We start from the raw sequence: 18,851 nt of genomic DNA, 5'->3' as shown, positions 1-18,851 counted from the left end.
TTAGAATATTATTCTCCAGGATTATTTTTCTCTGTATATTTATTTTTTTATAGCTGATATTAGAAAGTGGATAGTTGTGTATCTTTTTTTTTTTTTTTTTAAGCTTACTCTTAAGCACATTCGGTTAGAGGATTTTAACTAATGGAAATAATCCTTTAAAGTTTTGTTGAAATTGTGAAATTGTCCTAAATTATAATATATATTTTTATATGTGGGTCATTTGGGAATTAAAAAAATTTAATTTGGTTAAGAAATAAAATAATGAATATCAGTACATCATTTATCTAAGCCTATTGATAGCCATCAATATAATGTCATTGTCTCATCTTTTTAAACAGATAGGTTAAAATAATTCATTGTTTAACAAAAAATTTTGTTTGTATAATTAATGAAAAGCTGAAAGTAGAGGAAACATGGTAAAGAGAAAAGCAGAAATAAGTTAGAAAGTAGAACTGTTACACTGAAGATAGAAAAAATGTATACATTCCTAGCAAATCCAGTCAAGAAAAAAAACCCCCACCTTAATGAAGTAGACTTAATACAAACCTCTCAAAGTTTATGGAGTTGAACTGGAACTAAGAAGAAATCAAGAATGTTATAATAGTACCAACTATCAAAAAGGTTTTTGGATTTAATGAATTCAACGATGAAGTCTTTTATATTTTTTAAAAAATTTCCTTGTATAAAAATATACAGAACAAGGTTAGAGAACAAAAGCATTTAAAAATACTAATGAATCTTAATCACTGAGAATGTTAAAGACTGCTGTCAAATCTAATTAAAGGTCTCATCTACCATCTGCCTACTACTGTGAAGTTGTTACATTATGAAGAAATTTATTGCTGTATTTTATCAGATGTAATTGGGGAAAAATGATGGCTTCTAATGCTGTTTGATCAAATTTCATGCCCATTCCTAATCAAATTAATTTAAAGTGAAAATAAAGGAATACTTTAATAGCATGACAGGAAGAATATTCTTAAATAACCAGACTTAAACAGAAAATGCCTATAAAACTGGTTACCATTAGTCTTTAATTCAACTTTAGTTCAACATTGCTACTTAGTGTGGTTTGTGGATTGGTGCCAGTCCATGAATTGCCAGTTACTGTCAAGAAATAAAAAGAATTGAGAGGAAGTGTTTAGAAACTTTTATAGCAAATTGATGTTTTTTAGTATCAGAAAATGACACTTAGACATGTGTTTTGTATTTTGGGCTTATATACCTTTTCAGTTTCATTTTCCTAGTCTTTTTTTTTTTTTTTTCTAGTTTGTAAATTAATTTGTTTTTTATTTACTTGTTACCTATTAATTTTTATTAGTATTAATAAAATGTTATCCTGTAATGAGTTGGAAGCAGGAAGAATTGACCATAGGTATTTTGAGAGACATTGCTCTGAATCATGCCACTAGTAAAAGAGTTAATATTTGAAAGAGACAAATGTACCACTCACGACTCATGAAGCCACATGTTTTGTACCAAGAAGTCCACAGAAACTAGTATAGCAAATAAGAGTTAGTAAAGTGGTCATGTGTAAAGAATATTGTAGCTTTAGATTTGGAATTTTTTTTTCAGTTTTATGATATTGTAGGATTTCATCATGAAGAACCAAATTTATTGTTTTAATGATGAGAAGTAATATTAAAGAATAGCAGAAATGCCAGTGGTTCAACACGTTAAAAGATGTGTAATAATGGGAAAAGGTAAAAAATTGTATTGTGAAAAAAGAGAACAGCTTTGATTGTTTAAAATTTTGATGAAAATATGAAATAGAAAGCTATATGCTAATGTAAATGGACATTTTAATCTAAATGTTAATATGTATGGTAACTCAGTTAATGATTTGGCATATTTTCCTTAAAATTCTTGTTTTAGAGAACAGAATCTTGGCATTGTCTTCCTCAAGAAATGGACTCATCCTGCACCTTGGATACAGCCCAGACTGGGTTTAATATGAGAGAGAAAGGGACTGAAGTGACCGATTTCACCTCTTTGGAGGAAGGTATATTGACCCAATCAGAAAATCAAGGAAAGGATCCCAACAGAGACCTCTTATGTTCTCCGTTGCTAGGTAATACCTCTTTATTTTTAGCTAGTAGTAATACCTCACATTTACAAAATACATATGGGGGACTCCAAATCTTGCGTCTAAATCCTTGAGTTGAGTTCTGTAGAACTGTACTCAAACGTGTTAGTTTATTTCTGGTTTTTCACACTGGCCAGCTGGTCTAGTTACGTTAAATATGCAATTGCTCCTCATTTTATCATTCCCTGTTGCTCTCAGAAGGCATAGAAGCTTTCTCTCATGGATATGCGTCCTCAGTCCTGACTCGGGGGTTTTTCTTGGGGATAACCACATGTGGTATCCTTTGACTGCTTCTCTCAGCAATGGAGGCTCCATGATGTATAAAAACCAAACAGAAAACAAATGTTCATGCTTACCTAATTAGCTTCTTAGAACTAGTTAAGACATTTATCATTATCCTAAGTTTTTAGATCCAAACATTGAGATAAAGAGGTTAAATGACTTGTCTGAGGCAGATCTTCCTGCTTTCCTCTGTTTAATATGGAACTAATTTATTAGCTCTTTACAAAAGATAAACTTTAAGTCCTTTTCAAATCATCAAGGTAGGAGATGGAATTATATTATCATTACTTTAGATTGCTACACATATATAGGAATGCTTAGGCAATATGATAATTTCAATTTTTTTATGCCTAATTCATAATTCAAATATTATTTTGTTTTCCTTCTGTTTTCTTCAGATTTTTAGTTTCAAAAATTGAAGAAAATGCAACCATCACAGATTTTATAGTTAACCTTTGTCAAGGGTGTGGGATTCAACCATAGAGGTGTCTTAACAGAATTTTGTAGAGGAGCATGAATTAGCAGTTAATCCAACAAGTTCTTTTCAAATGCTATCCAAGTAAAAAGTATCAGTGCCAATATATTCAGTGATGCAGATCATCAAAGTCAAATTTAGTTTTATATTTAAAGAAAGACATTGACAAGAGTTAGAGTTCCTTGAAGAGGAGGTAACATTGATAGCATATGAAAGAAAAGACTTGGCTATGATCAGATATTTGAAGGACTGTCATGCTAAAGATGAAGCAACTTATTTTTCATTTATTCATTTATTTAGCAAATATCTAAGTGCCTATTGTGTGTTATGCACTTAGGAATATATAGAGGAAAGCTGTGTTGTCTTTTGGAAAGACAGTACAATAAAAGGAAAATCATAGTACCATAGGATGAGTTAGATAATGGTCTACAGCAGGGGTCTGCAAGCTACTAGTCACAGGCTGAAGCCTGATTTTGTACCGTCTGTGGGCGAAAAAAGGTTTTAGCATCTTTAGAGGATTGTAAAAAACAAATGAACAAAAGAATTACATGGGGCAGAGACACCATGTGTGATCAACAAAGCCTAAAGTATTTACTCGCTGACCTTTTATAGAAAATGTTTGCCAATTCCTAGTCTAGAGTTGAAAATCAGAGAAGGCAATGGCACCCCACTCCAGTACTCTTGCCTGGAAAATTCCATGGATGGAGGAGCCTGGTGGGCTGCAGTCCATGGGGTTGCTAAGAGTCGGACACGACTGAGCGACTTCACTTTCACTTTTCACTTTCATGCATTGGAGAAGGAAATGGCAACCCACTCCAGTGTTCTTACCTGGAGAATCCCAGGGACAGGGGAGCCTGGTGGGCTGCCATCTATGGGGTCGCACAGAGTCGGACATGACTGAAGCGACTTAGCAGCAGCAGCAGCAGAGTTGAAATGAGACTACAAAACTTGTAGGGAGGCTGTTTTCAACTAGTAGAGCCATTTAACAATGGGATATAGCTAATAATAATAATATAGCTAATAATGTTATATAGCTATATAACAAAAAAAGCGAGCATTATGTCACAGCAAATAAGTAAAGTTCTCCAATAGAATAGTTTCAGCAATGGGTTGGAGATTCTGCTACATGGCTTGAGTTTTACAGCTCCAGTTTCTCATTTACTGTAGATAAAATAGAACATTTTAATAATTAGATCAGATCCTGGGATCTGATGACCAGAGGAAATTTCAGCATTGTGACTTTGTTAGGCTTGAATCCAGTCATTGTAGAGTGGATCTCATCAGTGGCAAATGTCATGATGATGACTGGGGCCAGAACGGTTAGATATTTCAAAAAAGACTATCCAGGCCAGCAACAGTTGTCCAGGTGTGAGGAAATGTGGGGTCTTTGTTGAAAAATCTTCACAATTCTTCGAGGAATGAAAGATTTCTGTTATGAAGGTTTAGGACTGAGCTTATAGGCCAGAGCCAAGGAAGAATTATACCAATTAGTCCTTGGTGGTAAATGTTACTGTTATCTTTCAGTTTCCCATTTTTTATTAATCCATTTATTAAATAAATAATTGTATTCTGAGTGCCTACTAAGTGTAGGAGGTACTTTGTAGCAGGTATTTTGCTAAGCACTGAGGATATAGCTCTGAATAAAGCAGACATGGAATTGGTAATCAAAGTGGGAAGCAGACAGACTGAAGATTAAAACAAGAGTGTGACAGTTATGCTATGGAAGTTATGATAGGGAAGGAATGCAGTATTATTATAGGCATTGTGAAATCAAGAAGGTACACTGTAGTCACAGTATTACATTCATATTTAAAGGACATTTCAGTTTTAGCAAAACATCACTTGTCTAGTTAAATTAATATGAAATAAAAAACTATTGGTTTCATAGATTTGTTTCTGCTAGTGTTTACTTTTTTGTTTTTGTAATTGTATAAATACTATAAGGAATAGGAGTTTATACCTAGTTGTACATATTTAAGGATGTTAGAACTTATTTAAGGTGACATTCAGGTATTCACAAGCATTTTTTTTCCTTGAAATTAGCAGTTTTCAAACATTTTGGCCACAGGATTTCCTTGACACACTTTAAAATTACTGAGAACTTTTGTTGATGTGGCTTATTGATGTTTTCCAATATTAGAAATTATTAAAACTGAAAAACTTTAAAAATGAGTTTATCAATTCATTCAAAAGTAGCAACTCCATTGATGTTATAAATTAACCTGGTTTATTAGAAAAATAACTGTTTCAAAATCAAAAATATTTGGAGGACTAGTGTTGTTTTACTTAAAAATATGTACTGTCTGACTTATTAGGAGACAAACAGGTTCTGATATCTGCTTCTGCCTTCAGTATGTTGCTCTATCATATGTGATGTAGCTCCTGGGAAATTCCATGGTATCCTTATGAAATAATGAGAGTGAATAAAGCAAATGATATGTTAATATTATTTTGAATATCACTTTGACCCAGGCATCTTCTGAGAGTATCTTAAGGATGCCTGGGAGCCTGTGAACCACATTTTGATGTAAGATGGAAAGAAACAATCATAATTGTTAGGAGTATTTGCTAAAAAATATAGTGTTTAGGTCTAGATTGTACTCTGGCATATAAGCTATTTGAATGTGGACAGATGACTTAATATTTTTTAAGATTTATGGTCATATTTCCCCATCTATAAGATGACTGTAATAATACCTTACTTCAAGGTTGTTATGAGGATTAAATAAAATATTGTATGTTAAGTGCCTGCATCTTGTTGTTGTTTAGTCGCTCAGTTGTGTCTGATTATTTGTGGTCCCATGGACTGTAGCCCGCCAGGTTCCTCTGTCCATGGTATTTTCCAGGTAAGATTGCTGGAGTGGGTAGCCATTTTCTTCTCCAAACTTGGATCTTAATAAATGGTATTTGCTGCTGTTGTTACGTTATCATACTAATGCTTGTAGAAAGTTCCAGATGGCAACATTTAGGTTCTTTAAAATATTATATAAGCTAAGCAGTTAATTATCAGCATTTCCAACATTTTTATATTTGAAACTTTGCAGTCCTACAGGACAATTTTGCTTCTCCTGATTTGCCTTTGCTGACATGTTTGACAGAACGTCAAGAGTTTGGGCCTGATTCCTTATTTCATCAAAGTGAACTAGATTTTGCACCTCTGAGGTAGGATGATTTATTTTTGTACTTGCATATAACGTTTTTACTCTTTCTTTTCTTGTTCTAAGTTGTTACTAAATTAATGACTTGTAGTGAGACTTGAGGTGATATAGTCAGTACACACTTTGAAGGTAACAAGGCCTTAAGATATAGTACATGTTCATTTGGCAGAATAACGTGTGTAAAGATGAGGCAGGGGAGTGTAGTTTATTTAAAAATAATTTCTAATGTATTCTAGCGTACTAGGCATATTTTAGTTTAGAAAGCACACTCGATTTTCTTCTTTATATATCTGCTGATTTGCTATCCATCAGCCCACTCCCATTCTGTGAAAAGCATTCATTTCATTGTCACTAGCTTGTTTGGCATTCTCATTTTTGTCAGCCAGTATTGAGTGAACCTAGTTATCTCTCTTTCCTGTGTAGAAGGTGCAAATAGGAAGTAATGAAGTAGCATGATTTTTCTAATAGATGTATCTAAATTAAGTTATCCCAAATTAATGTCCTTTAGTCATCATGAGAGACAAGTCTGGAATTCTTCAAATCATATTTGGAATTATCCAAGAATATTTTTCTTCTTTTAGAAATAAAAAAGACAATGTAAATGAAAAACTATAAATGTTTACAGAGTTAAAAACCTCTGCCCTTATGCTGTGTTTTACTTTAAAATTACTTTTATGAAAAGTGTTCTGTACACAGTAGTCAACCAATGATTAGGTTATGTTTTGTTTGAAGAGTAGATCACTTAAGTGGTTTTTAAGAACATAATAACTAGTAAAAGAATTAATTAATGCATGTTAAATGAATATTAAATTATGGTAGGTAATAAATTGCATATTTTAAATGGTAAAGTTTGAAATTTTCATTTAAAGAATCATCTTTGGGGCATAGTATTGTTTTGAGATAAGCCTGAGAAAATATCAGGTCATAGGATGGTAGTTCATCTTCTGTCTACAAAAAATTTGAGGAATTTGAAATTAGAACTTTTTCAACATACTTTTCAAATAACCTCAGTTTTAGTAACATCAGTTTTGCATTTTTTTCATATTAGTATTTAAAAAAGATAAATGTTTTTAATGTGTTATTTATTTATTTTTAACTGTATATTTTCAGGGCAATTCCTGGTAAGTCTGAAGACACTGAATGGTTTTCTCGACTGTCGGAAGTTAGTGAAGCTTTATTCCAGGCAGCCTCAGGAGTAGCTTCAGACTTAGTTAACAGTTGCTTTAGTATATCTCAGCACCCACTTATAGGTGGTACAGCTGTTAAGTCTCAGCACTCTTTATTAACTCCTGAACAAGGGACTAAAGAAGAGACTGTTTCATCTAATACACTTGATCTGAAAACCTGCGAAGACTCTGGTAATTATGATGCTGTTTATTCATATATGTCATGGGAGACACAAGAAGTTATGCAGGAGCCAGCAACCAATTTAGCTGATAAAGATCACGTTTCTTTTTCAACTGCATCTGATATAAGTGGTGAATACATAAATCCTAAAGGAAGTGACAGTTTTGATGCTTCTTATTTATATGCACAGTATGGGAACCAAGGAACTTTACAACAATCAGAAAAATATTCAGCCAGTAAGGACCATGATTCTTATTCAGATTCATCTGACACAATTGATAGAAATAAAATTCCTAAGGAAAGTGACAATTTCTCTTTTTCAAATATGCCGTGGAGCAAGCAGGGAGCTTCACACCATCCAGAAATATATCTAATCAGTAAGGATCATGTTTCTTTTCCACATGAAGTTGCTCCTCATTTTAATAATAAAACGCCACATTCTTTCTGGCATTGTTTTTTGGGATCAGGAGGAAGCGAGGTTCCCTTGATGTCTGATAGTCATTATTTTGAGAGTGTTTGTTTAAGGGCTCCTGTTGAGAATGAGGTGAAACAAAAGGTGGATTCTTTGGAGAGTTATAAAAGCAATGAAGAAGATTTGGGGAAAGGATTATCTCAATGTTTTGAAGTAAAGGAGAATAGAAATACTTTAGTGTTTTCAGAGGTGCATCCCAGATCTTCAGAAATACAATATATTGAGAATGTTGTAGTTCCTGATAATTCTGTAGAAGTTTCAGAAGCACATATACTCTCCCGGGGGCTTGATAGCTCTACGATGGAGATTTCTGGTGGTCCTCTTCAGACTATTAAATCCAACTCAAATGAGACATCAGAACAACTGTATTTTCAAGAAGAAAGAAACCAAGAGGCAACTTCTGTTTTTGATGGGGAAAATGTTGGTGCTATGAAAAATGTAGCTTTTCGGGCAGTTATTGCCTCTATTGAACCTTCCAAGAAGGAGAGTACAGTAAATGAAATCCAAACTGACATCAACAAATCTTTAACAAATGACAGCCAAGAAAGTGAACTAAAAAGTCCAGATCCTTTCCTTTTAAATTATGATGAAAACCTTTTATTTGATAAACTTAATCATCCACGCTATCAGTCTACTCCCGGGGTGTTTGAATCAGGAGCTTCAAAACCATTGTATAAAAAAGATGATGGTGATAGCTCCCTGTACTGGCATCACAATTTAAAATCAATCCCTAGTGTTTCTCAGGAAATACTGATTAAGCCACTTTCTCTTAGTCCAGAGCTTAAGCCATCATCTTCTTTAAGTGAAAAATCTCTCAGACAGGCTATTGGTCTTGGCAAAACATGGTCAACTTTATTTCAGTATGGTATAGACAATGAACAGTTTCTTCCCATTGGGAAGATAAAGCCTGTTTCTGCTCTTGACCTTGCAGAGAAGTTAGGATCTTCAAACATTATTTACCCAATGAAAGTATGGACTTCAGATTCTTTGGTTTCACAAGATTTAAAGCAGCACAGCTTTGAAGAAGTTGCAGATTCCTCAAACTGTATTTTGGGTAAGACTGTAAACTCTAGTTATGTCATTGAAGGTCCATCTGCAGCTGTAGGAAGCAGCTTTTCAGCAAACTTGGTGGCATGTGATGCAAAGTCACAAGGTGCTTTACCAGTGATGAGTAATGCACCATTAATTGCAGTTGGCCAAAAGACATTGCTGAAAGCTGATATGGGCCAAGGTGAAATTCCTCGGCCTTTGGGAACCAAGTCCAGTTTTACTATACATACAATTATGCACAATGACTCGTATTTTGTAGAGGGCCTGCAGGGGAAGGCTGAATCTGACATCTGTACTCTGGACGATGATACTGAATGCTGTAGCGTGGATGAGAATGCTGTTGTATGCAGTAAAAGACAAGAGGTAAGGCAATAAAATGAGTATTGGGGAGAGACATGGTCTTCTTCATTATTGTTTTAGGAAATGGTATTGTTTGTTTTTATTTTTACTTTTTACTGTTTCCCAGATATGTGACCAAGGTGACTTGACTGGTGAGTGCATTGAACTAGCAGATTTAGAAAATTTGCTTGATGATCTAGAGATTTGTGACAGCTCCCTGCAGTGGCAATCTACTGTACAGCTACCATCTAAGGAAGACAGCAGTTTTGAAGATTCTGTAAGTCTTTCTATTTGACATTTCTTGTTTGGTGGGGAAAGAAATTTTAGTTGAAAAACGGGGATGAGAATAAAGGGCTATTTATATCCTCCGATACCAAATTTTGATGTGTAATATGGCTTTCATATGATATCCAGGAGTATGCTGCATTAATTTATTAGAGGTTGGCATAAAAGAAATGTTTGTGATTTGTAGACCATAAGACTCACTAAGTTCTATGGTGCTTTGGGAAAAAAGGCCAGCCTTTGGAGCATCCAGGCCCTTCATATTGAAATATCTTAACTCTTTCAAATTGTGCTAGCAAGAACCTCTGGAATGGTGTTAAGATTAAACTCATTCATGGAGATACTCAATTGTGCTTTTTCTACCCTCTGGCCTTCAGTGTAACAGCCCTTGGAATAGGCCCTGAAATATTCATGTATTTCTGTTTAGAAGCCCCTGAAAGATTTTAATTTCAGAGATATCTCAAAGTCAAAATTTTGTTTTATACAAGGCTTGATTTGCTTGGACCCTTGGCTCTTCTGACTTTAATGGTTCTCTGGTCCCGTTGCCCATCTGGTTTCATCTGACACTGTTAGCCCCGCCCTGAGTCCTGTTACCTGATGATGTATCCTTACATTCTATTAGTCATCAAATATAGTTAGGTTACATATATATGGTTACATATATATGGTTACACATACATATATACATATATATGTACTTAATGTTACTTTCCTTTTCCTATTTTCCCATGTTTAAGATAAATATGTCATTGGAAAGCTGCTAGTTTGAGTTGCAATTATATTTTGACCTCTAGGTTAGGGTAAAAAGAGAAAATGAACAAAAATATTGTGATAAGCTTTTCCTTTTATTTCAGTTTATTGAATTTATTTACAGATAGTAGAATTTATTTATAGATAGTTTTATTTTCTTCAACATTCTAGACATTGTTTACTTCTATTTTTCAATTTAATAACAATGGGGATGATAATGATAGCTAATGTTTTGTGCTCAAATACTGTGCTAAGAGGTTTACTTTATATATGATACCTCAATTCATTTAGTCCTTTGGTCGGTCCTATCAGGTAGGATTATAGAGATACCAAGGGAACATTTCCCTTGATACCAAAGATGGGCCAATACCAAAGATGGGCTCAATAAAGGACAGAAATGGTATGGACCTAACAGAAGCAGAAGATATTAAGAAGAGGTGGCAAGAATACACAGAAGAACTGTACAAAAAAGATCTTTACAACCCAGATAATCACGGTGGTGTGATCACTCACCTAGAGCCAGACATCCTGGAATGTGAAGTCAAGTGGGCCATAGGAAGCATCACTACAAACAAAGCTGGTGGAGGTGATGGAATTCCAGTTGAGCTATTTCAAATCTTAAAAGATGATGCTGTGAAAGTGCTGCACTCAATATGCCAGCACATTTGGAAAACTCAGCAGTGGCCCCAGGACTGGAAAAGGTCAGTTTTCATTCCAATTCCAAAGAAAGGCAATGCCAAAGAATGTTCAAACTACTGCACAATTGCACTCATCTCACACACTAGTAAAGGAATGCTCAAAATTCTCCAAGCCAGGCTTCAGCAATACATGAACTGTGAACTTCCTGATGTTCAAGCTGGTTTTAGAAAAGGCAGAGGAACCAGAGATCAAATTGCAAACATCCACTGGATCATCAAAAAAGAGAGTTCCAGAAAAACATCTACTTCTGCTTTATTGACTATGCCAAAGCCTTTGACTTTGTGGACCACAACAAACTGGAAAATTCTGAAAGAGATGGGAATACCAGACCACCTGACCTGCCTCTTGAGAAACCTGTATACAGGTCAGGAAGCAACAGTTCGAATTGGACATGGAACAACAGACTGGTTCCAAATAGGAAAAGGACTACGTCAAGGCTGTATGTTGTCACCCTGCTTATTTAACTTATTCGCAGAGTACATCATGAGAAACGCTGGGCTGGAGGAAGCACAAGCTGGAATCAAGATTGCCGGGAGAAATACCAATAACCTCAGATATGCAGATGACACCACCGTTATGGCAGAAAGTGAAGAAGAACTAAAGAGCCTCTTGATGAAAGTGAAAGAGGAGAGGGAAAAAGTTGGCTTAAAGCTCAACATTCAGAAAACTAAGATCATTGCATGCGGTCCCATTACTTCATGGCAGATAGATGTGGAAACAGTGTCAGACTTTATTTTTGGGGGCTCCAAAATCACTGCTGATGGTGATTGCAGCCATGAAATTAAAAGACTCTTACTCCTTGGAAGGAAAGTTACGACCAACCTAGACAGCATATTAAAAAGCAGAGACATTACTTTGTCAGCAAAGGTCCATCTAGTCAAGGCTATGGTTTTTCCAGTGGTCGTGTATGGATGTGAGAGTTGGACTATAAAGAAAGCTGAGTGCCAAAGAATTGATGCTTTTGAACTGTGATGTTGGAGAAGACTCTTGAGAGTCCTTTGGACTGCGAGGAGATCCAACCAGTCCATCCTAAAGGAGATCAGTCCTGGGTGTTCATTGGAAGGACTGATTTTGAAGCTGAAACTCCAATACTTTGGCCACCTGATGTGAAGAGCAACTCATTTGAAATGACCCTGATGCTGGGAAAGATTGAAGGCAGAGGAGAAAGGGGATGACAGAGGATGAGATGGTTGGATGGCATCATTGACTCGATGGATGTGAGTTTAGGTGAACTCTGGGAGTTGGTGATGGACAGGGAGGCCTGGCGTGCTGCAATTCATGGGGTCCCAAAGAGTTGGACACGACTGAGTGACTGAACTGAACTGAACTGATGATTATCATCCCCATTTTATAATTGATATTTAGAGGATTAAGGAACTTGCTGATAATCATTTAGCAAGTAGAGGAACTAGTATTTGAAACTATCCTTGTATATATACTTAATGAATATACCATAAATTGCCTCCCTGTTTAACTGTTCTTCAGTGACACCAAAGCCAAGATTTTGCATTATTTTGGCACGAATGAAGGTCAAAGTTAATTTTAATAAGAATGAGAAGCAAAATACCAATTTTAAACTTAGAGTTTCTTTTTGTTCTCTTTCTTTCAGTTTTATTGAGGTATAATAAGTTTAAGGGATACAGTGTAATGACCTGACTTACATACATCATGAAATGATTACTGCAGTAAATTTAGTGAACACCCATCATTTCATAAACATATTAAGGAAACAAAAAAAATTTTTTTCCTATTATTAGACCTCTTATGATTTACTCTTTTAAAACAGCATTGTTAATTATATTTACAGTTGAGTTTCTAATTTTTTTTGATAGAATTACTTTTGCAACTTATGTCAACTTTTCATATAGATAAAGTATATTTGAAGACGTGAAGATATATATTTATTTAGTTAATAGTGATGTGCGGAGATTAACTCTGACACAGCTCCAAATTGTATTTGCCCTTAACTGTAACCTTAAGTATATTTTTTTTAGTCCAGGGCAGATGCTGTTTTCTCTGTTGTCTTTCATTCTTAGGTCTCTATTATAATCTGGGACTTACATCATGCTAAATATGAGAGAAGCAATGAGCCAGACATAGTAATCATCTTTCTACATGGCTCAGCTTGCTCTCAGGAGGTCTGCCTACTGCTTAGTTTCTTCCTTATTCTCATCTGGGTCTCAGAAGAGTCGTTCATACTTGTTTGTCTCACTTTGGTACCCATCCATCATTCTCTGAATGATTATTTGGGTATCCATTTACATATGATGTAGGTTGGGGCAATGAAGAGAGTGTGGAGAATTGGAGTCAAAACCCTGTTCAGTTACTTTGTTGGCCTTGTACCTTGGTCAAATGATTTTGGAGGATTATTCTCCTTCCTTGTCTACATAAAGAAATAAGCAGTAATAATCAACCTCAAACATTGTTATATTGAACGGGGTAAGGTATGTAGCATGTATATAGTGCCTGGCTGTTAGTTCCCTTTATTTTAGTGAAAGTAGATCAGTCTATTACCAGGGGTTTCCTACTCTAATTTGTTATTTTGTTCTTTCTCTTGCCTTGTTCCTGGAAGCATACTACATTCTTTTATCTTCTATAATAAAATACTGTTTTAGTATCCCTTATTTTGGCTGTATATCTCTTAACTATTATTTAAGGTTGACTCCTTAGATCTCTTTCTTTTTTGTCTTGTTGGTTCCCTGTCCATCCCATAGGCTTCCCTGTAGCTCAGATAGTAAAGAATCTGCCCACAGTGCAGGAAACTGGGTTCGATTGCTGGGTCAGGAAAATCCCCTGGAGAAGGAAATGGCAACCCACTCCATTGTTCTTACCTGGAGAATCCCATGGACCGAGGAGCCTGGTGTGCCCCCGTTCATGGGGTTGCAAAGAGTTGGACACAACTGAATGACTGACACTTAGCAAATTTCAAAGAATTTGTTTCCACTCAAGATTTTCTGTGTGGATGATTATCATCTCCATTTTTAGACCCTAGTATTTTTCCTACATAGACCCATATACTATCTTGTATGACATTTTCTTGTGAATATTCCCATCATCTCAAATTTACCTTGCCTAAATCAAAATAACATATCTTTTCTCTAAAGTCAGAGTGACTTACAGATTTTTTGTTCCTCTAGAGGTGTTAACATTTCTTGGTTTCTTTATTGTCATTGATTCAATTTTCATTGTTGATTATAAACTAGGAGATAAACCAATCTTGATTTTTTTTCCCTCCTACCTCCCCTAATTTTTAGTGGTAAATATCTGTTGATCTCTTAAATATGTCTCATCTTTTTCATTCTACATTTTCTTTATTACCTACTCTAATATCTGTATATTTTGAAGCTTTGAAATTTTATTAAAGTTAAAATTGGAATAGAAATGGTTTTCCCTATGTTTAGAAGCTTTAGGGGGAAACTGCTATTAAACACAGTGTGCACACACAAGTATTCATCTATCGCGTATGTGATGTATACAGTTGACCTTGAACAATGTGGGAATTAGGGGCACTGACCTTTTGTAAAGTTGAAAATCCGTATTTGGCCTCCTGTATCCCCGATTCCACCAAATCTAGGATTCTTCCACATCCGCAGATTCATCCAATCTTGGATCATGTGTAGTACTGTAGTATTTACTGTTGGAAAAAAAAATCCATGTATAAGTGGACTGCTGCTGCTGCTAAGTCGCTTCAGTCACGTCCAACTCTGTGCGACCCCATAGACGGCAGCCCACCAGGCTCCGCCGTCCCCGGGATTCTCCAGGCAAGAACACTGGAGTGGGGTGCCATTGCCTTCTCCAATAAGTGGACTAGTACAGTTCAAACCCATGCTGTTCAAGGGTCAACTGTACATTAGTGAGCTGCATGTCTCCTTCAGCAGTAGGAGAGTTGGAAACTAAGAACTTTGTGTTATGTTTAGGGTTTCTCCACATTATTGGTTTGGGGTTGGCTAATTCTTTGTTGTGTGGGGGTGTTCTGTGCATTTTAGGATGTTTAGTAACATCCCTGGCCTCTACTCACTGAATGTCATTAACATTACCTCTACTAAAGTTGCTGCTGCTGCTGCTAAGTCACTTCAGTCGTGTCCGACTCTGTGTGACCCCATAGACGGCAGGACAGAGAAAAATGTCTCCAGGCCTTGCCACATATTCCTTGGTGGGGAGGTGAGGGAGTACAAAATCTTCCCCAGTTGAGAACCATTGGTCTAGAGAAACGATATAGGCAGTAGAAGTAGAATTATTTATTTTCACATTCTGCCAGCTTCCTAAGAATGTTTGTTACTACACAATGAAAAAACTTTCATAAAGAGGATAGAAAAATTCATAAAGAGGATAGAAAAATTTCAGACTCTGTCCTGGGAGGGCAGCACTGGAATAATATTTTAGGAAAATAAACCTAAAAGTGGTATGTTGTTTTTATCAAGAAAGTGTATGTATACTCATGTATGAATATATGGCAGTATACTATGCATTTGGTGAAGAGTTGTATATATTTATGTACCAACATCACTAATAATAGTTTCTAATTTCTTTTTTAGCAAGGATTTGCTGAAATGCCATGAAACTTCAGGAACTTCTTTTTCAGCATTTAACTTTTATTTCATCAATTTATATTTCCTACTACTTTTGTTTCAAGAAATTTGAGGACTTATGTTTTTTGGTAACTGATCACAGATCCAGTTCTTTGGTGCTTTTATTTTTCTTCTAAACATTTGTGGATTTCTTGAAAATATTTCTGTTCTCATCTCTTTCCTTACCCTAGCATATCTTTCCTACTTAAGGAAAAAAAAAAAAAAAATCCTTGAGCTTGTCAAGAGTATTATAATAGTTCAAATCCTGCAGTGTTCATACAATTATTGTAAGGATCAAACTTCTGAGTAATAGAATACTATTATGTCTCCTATCTGTAATATTCTGTACAGGTTGACTTGAAAACCCTCAGAATAATTTGTAGAGCCATCTTGGAATTAACCAAATAAGATATGACCTATATATGAATTCAGGAGATTTAAGAGTATGATCTTAAGGAACCTGGTATAACTGTTTAGCATTCATTTTCATAAAAAGGAGGTTTATTTTTTAGTAGATGAAGTCTAAAATTAATCTTCCTCTGTTTCATAGGTATGTCCTTCTAATACAGACATTAATGAATCTTTTTCATCTGTGTTGCCTCCATTTGTTCCTCATGAGCCAACTAGAGATTTGGAATATCACTCTTCAAATCTCCGAATGTTGAGGGTATCTCCTGACACTGTGTCAAGGACTGTCAGACATTCAACAGGTACGTAGAGAAGGATATATTGTGTCTTTATAACTAGCTTGCTATGCCTAATTAATTTTTAACTTTTGAACTGCAATGATGTTAACTTTGGATTAGGTATATTTATAAATCCTCAGATATTTTATTAGATGAACCATTTGATTTTTCATTGAGTTCTTCCTGACAGTGTTTAGAACTGAATTACATGGAGGAGTCTGATATTAAAGTCAGTTTGTTTCTATATTCCTTTTTGAGACTTGAAGGAAAAAGGAAACTGAATGAACACAGGAGCAGATATAAGTTTATAGAGAGGAGACTGAGAAATTAATTTTGAGGTAGAAAGCAAGATTGCCCCGGGAGTTGGTGATGGACAGAGAGGCCTGGCATGCTGCGATTCATGGGGTTGCAAAGAGTCGGACACAACTGAGCGACTGAACTGAACTGAACTGAATGGCTAATGATGTTGAACATCTTTTGTTGTGTTTATTGGACAGTTAGATATCTTCTTTGGAGAAATGTCTGTTAAAAGTCTCACTCACTTTTTAATTGGTTTATTAACTTTTTGTTACTGCATTTTAAAAGTTCTTTGTATATTCTGGATACAGGTCCCTTATTAGATATGCTATTTGCAAAAATTCTCCCACTCTTGTTGAGTTATGGGTTCACTTACTTGATGGTGTTGACTTCACAGAATTTTTAATTTTGATAAAGTCTTATTTTATCTGTTTTTCTTTTTTAAAGTTAGTTTTAAATAGTGGTAAAATACTGATAATATTTCATCTTAGCTATTTTTACATATATAGTTCATTGGCATTAAATACATTCACATTGTCATGTAAACAGTGTCATGCATTCACAAAGCTCTTTCATCTTGTAAAACTGGAACTCTGTATCTAAATATTAAAGGATAGCTCCCCATTCCCTCCTACTTCCCCATCAGCCATGGTTCTACTTTTCACCTCTGCTGTGAATTTGACTACTCTAGGTACCTCATATAAGTGTTTGTCTGTGACTGATTCATTTCACTTGGAATAATGTTTTTTAAGTTTTATTCATGGTGTAGCAGGTGTTCGATTTCTTTGAATTTGTAGAATTTTTTGAGAATATTGCCATATTAATAATATTGCATATTTTGATCTGCGCGTGTGGGATTTCTTTTTGTTTACTTAGGTCTTCATTTCTTTCAACAATGTTTTGTAGTTTTCAGCATATAACTCTTGTATGCCCTTGTTAAATTAATTTCAAGTATTTAAATCTTTTTGATGTTACTACACATGGAAATGTTTTCTTAATTTCATTTTTGGAATAGTCACTGGTAGTGTATAGAAATAAAGTTTAATTTTGTATGTTCATCTTGTAGCTGGCAACCTTGCTGACCTACCTCTTTGTTATTCCTAATAATTTTTTGTGTGGTTTTCTTATTTTTGTATACAAGCCAGTGTCATCTGCAAATAGAGATGTCTTCTTCCTTTCTAGAATGTATTCTTTTTTGTATATTTCCCTAGTTGCCTTGACAAGTACAGTGACAACCTTCAGCACAGTGTTGCCTATTGGTGGCAAGAGCAGTCTCGTGCAGGTCTTTTTAGGAACGTCTTTTATCATGTTAGCTGAGGGGTTTTTGTAGATGCCCTTTATCAGGTTGGGGAAATTATTTTTTATTTGTAGTTTCTAGAGTGCATTTATCACGTAAAGGGTATTAGATTTTGTCAGATGCTTTTTCTGTATTTTTAAAAGGATGGTTGTGTGTATCATTTTTGTTCTTTATTCTAATATTATGAAGCATTATTAATTAATTTTCAGATGTTGAGTCAACCTTGCTTTCTTGGTTATAAGTGCTACTTGGTTATGGTGTACAATCCTTGTGTGTGCTGTTGGATTCATTTTACCAGTGATTTTTTGGGGGGAATTTTGTGATTCATAATAGATATTGATGTGTAAATTTCTTGCCTTTTTTTTTTTTTTGGTTAGGTTTTGGTACAAAAGTAACACTAGTGTCATAAGTTGAGTTAGAAGTAATTTGAGTTTTCTTTCTCTTTCTCTCTTTTTTTGTGAGTCTAGGTAAATTTTGTCCCTATTGTTGATCTTTTTGAAGAAATTTTGATTTCTTCTTTTTCTAATCTCTATTTTTTCTACTTAAATCTATTTGCATTTTAGTTTCTTTTTATTTCCTTTCTTTCATTTGCTTCAGTTTTAGTTTGTGCTTTTTATTGTTTCTTATGATGAAAGGTTGTTATTGATTTGAGATTTTTTCTTTTTAATATAGGTATTTATGTTGATAGATTTCTAAAGACTAACTGCATGCATTAAGTTTTGGTTTGTTGTGTTTTTGTTTTAATTCATCCAAACTGTTTCCTAGTGTAATTGTAGGAGTCCTTTTACACTTTGTTGAGGCATGCTTTATGTCCTACGGCATCGTTTATCCTGTAGAATGTATGGTTTGCACTTGAGAAGAATGTGCATTCTGTTGTTGTTAGGTGGTGTGTTCTATACGTGTCTTCGTTCCAGTGGGTTGATAGTGTTCAAGTCTTCTGTATCCTTGTTGATCTGCTAATTTTCTCCATTTTTGAAAGTAGGGTATTGAAATCTCCAACTATTATTGTTTATTTCTCCCTTTTCTTTCAGAATTGCTTCATATATTTTGATATTAAGTGAAT

General features: G+C 34.9%; 1 protein-coding gene across 6 annotated transcripts in view; it reads left to right on the top strand.

The window, feature by feature from the left end:
* The window catches only part of ALMS1 (ALMS1 centrosome and basal body associated protein), a 189,094-nt gene that overhangs the window by 40,606 nt on the left and 129,637 nt on the right, over positions 1-18,851 (top strand). For 4 of the 6 annotated variants that reach the window (XM_055539647.1, XM_055539646.1, XM_055539645.1 and 1 more), the window contains 6 exons: positions 1,876-2,071; positions 5,888-6,005; positions 7,112-8,874; positions 9,130-9,233; positions 9,337-9,486; positions 16,059-16,218. In XM_055539647.1, the coding sequence (XP_055395622.1) occupies positions 1,876-2,071; positions 5,888-6,005; positions 7,112-8,874; positions 9,130-9,233; positions 9,337-9,486; positions 16,059-16,218 (2,491 nt within the window). The remainder of the gene's footprint in view (positions 1-1,875; positions 2,072-5,887; positions 6,006-7,111; positions 8,875-9,129; positions 9,234-9,336; positions 9,487-16,058; positions 16,219-18,851) is intronic. The other 2 variants (XM_055539648.1, XM_055539649.1) reach the window with 2 other exon arrangements.

Source organism: Bubalus kerabau, chromosome 11, assembly GCF_029407905.1.
Source record: "Bubalus kerabau isolate K-KA32 ecotype Philippines breed swamp buffalo chromosome 11, PCC_UOA_SB_1v2, whole genome shotgun sequence".
NCBI lineage: Eukaryota > Metazoa > Chordata > Mammalia > Artiodactyla > Bovidae > Bubalus > Bubalus kerabau.
Note: the sequence above shows the minus strand (reverse complement) of the source record. Positions and strands in the feature narration are given on the sequence as shown.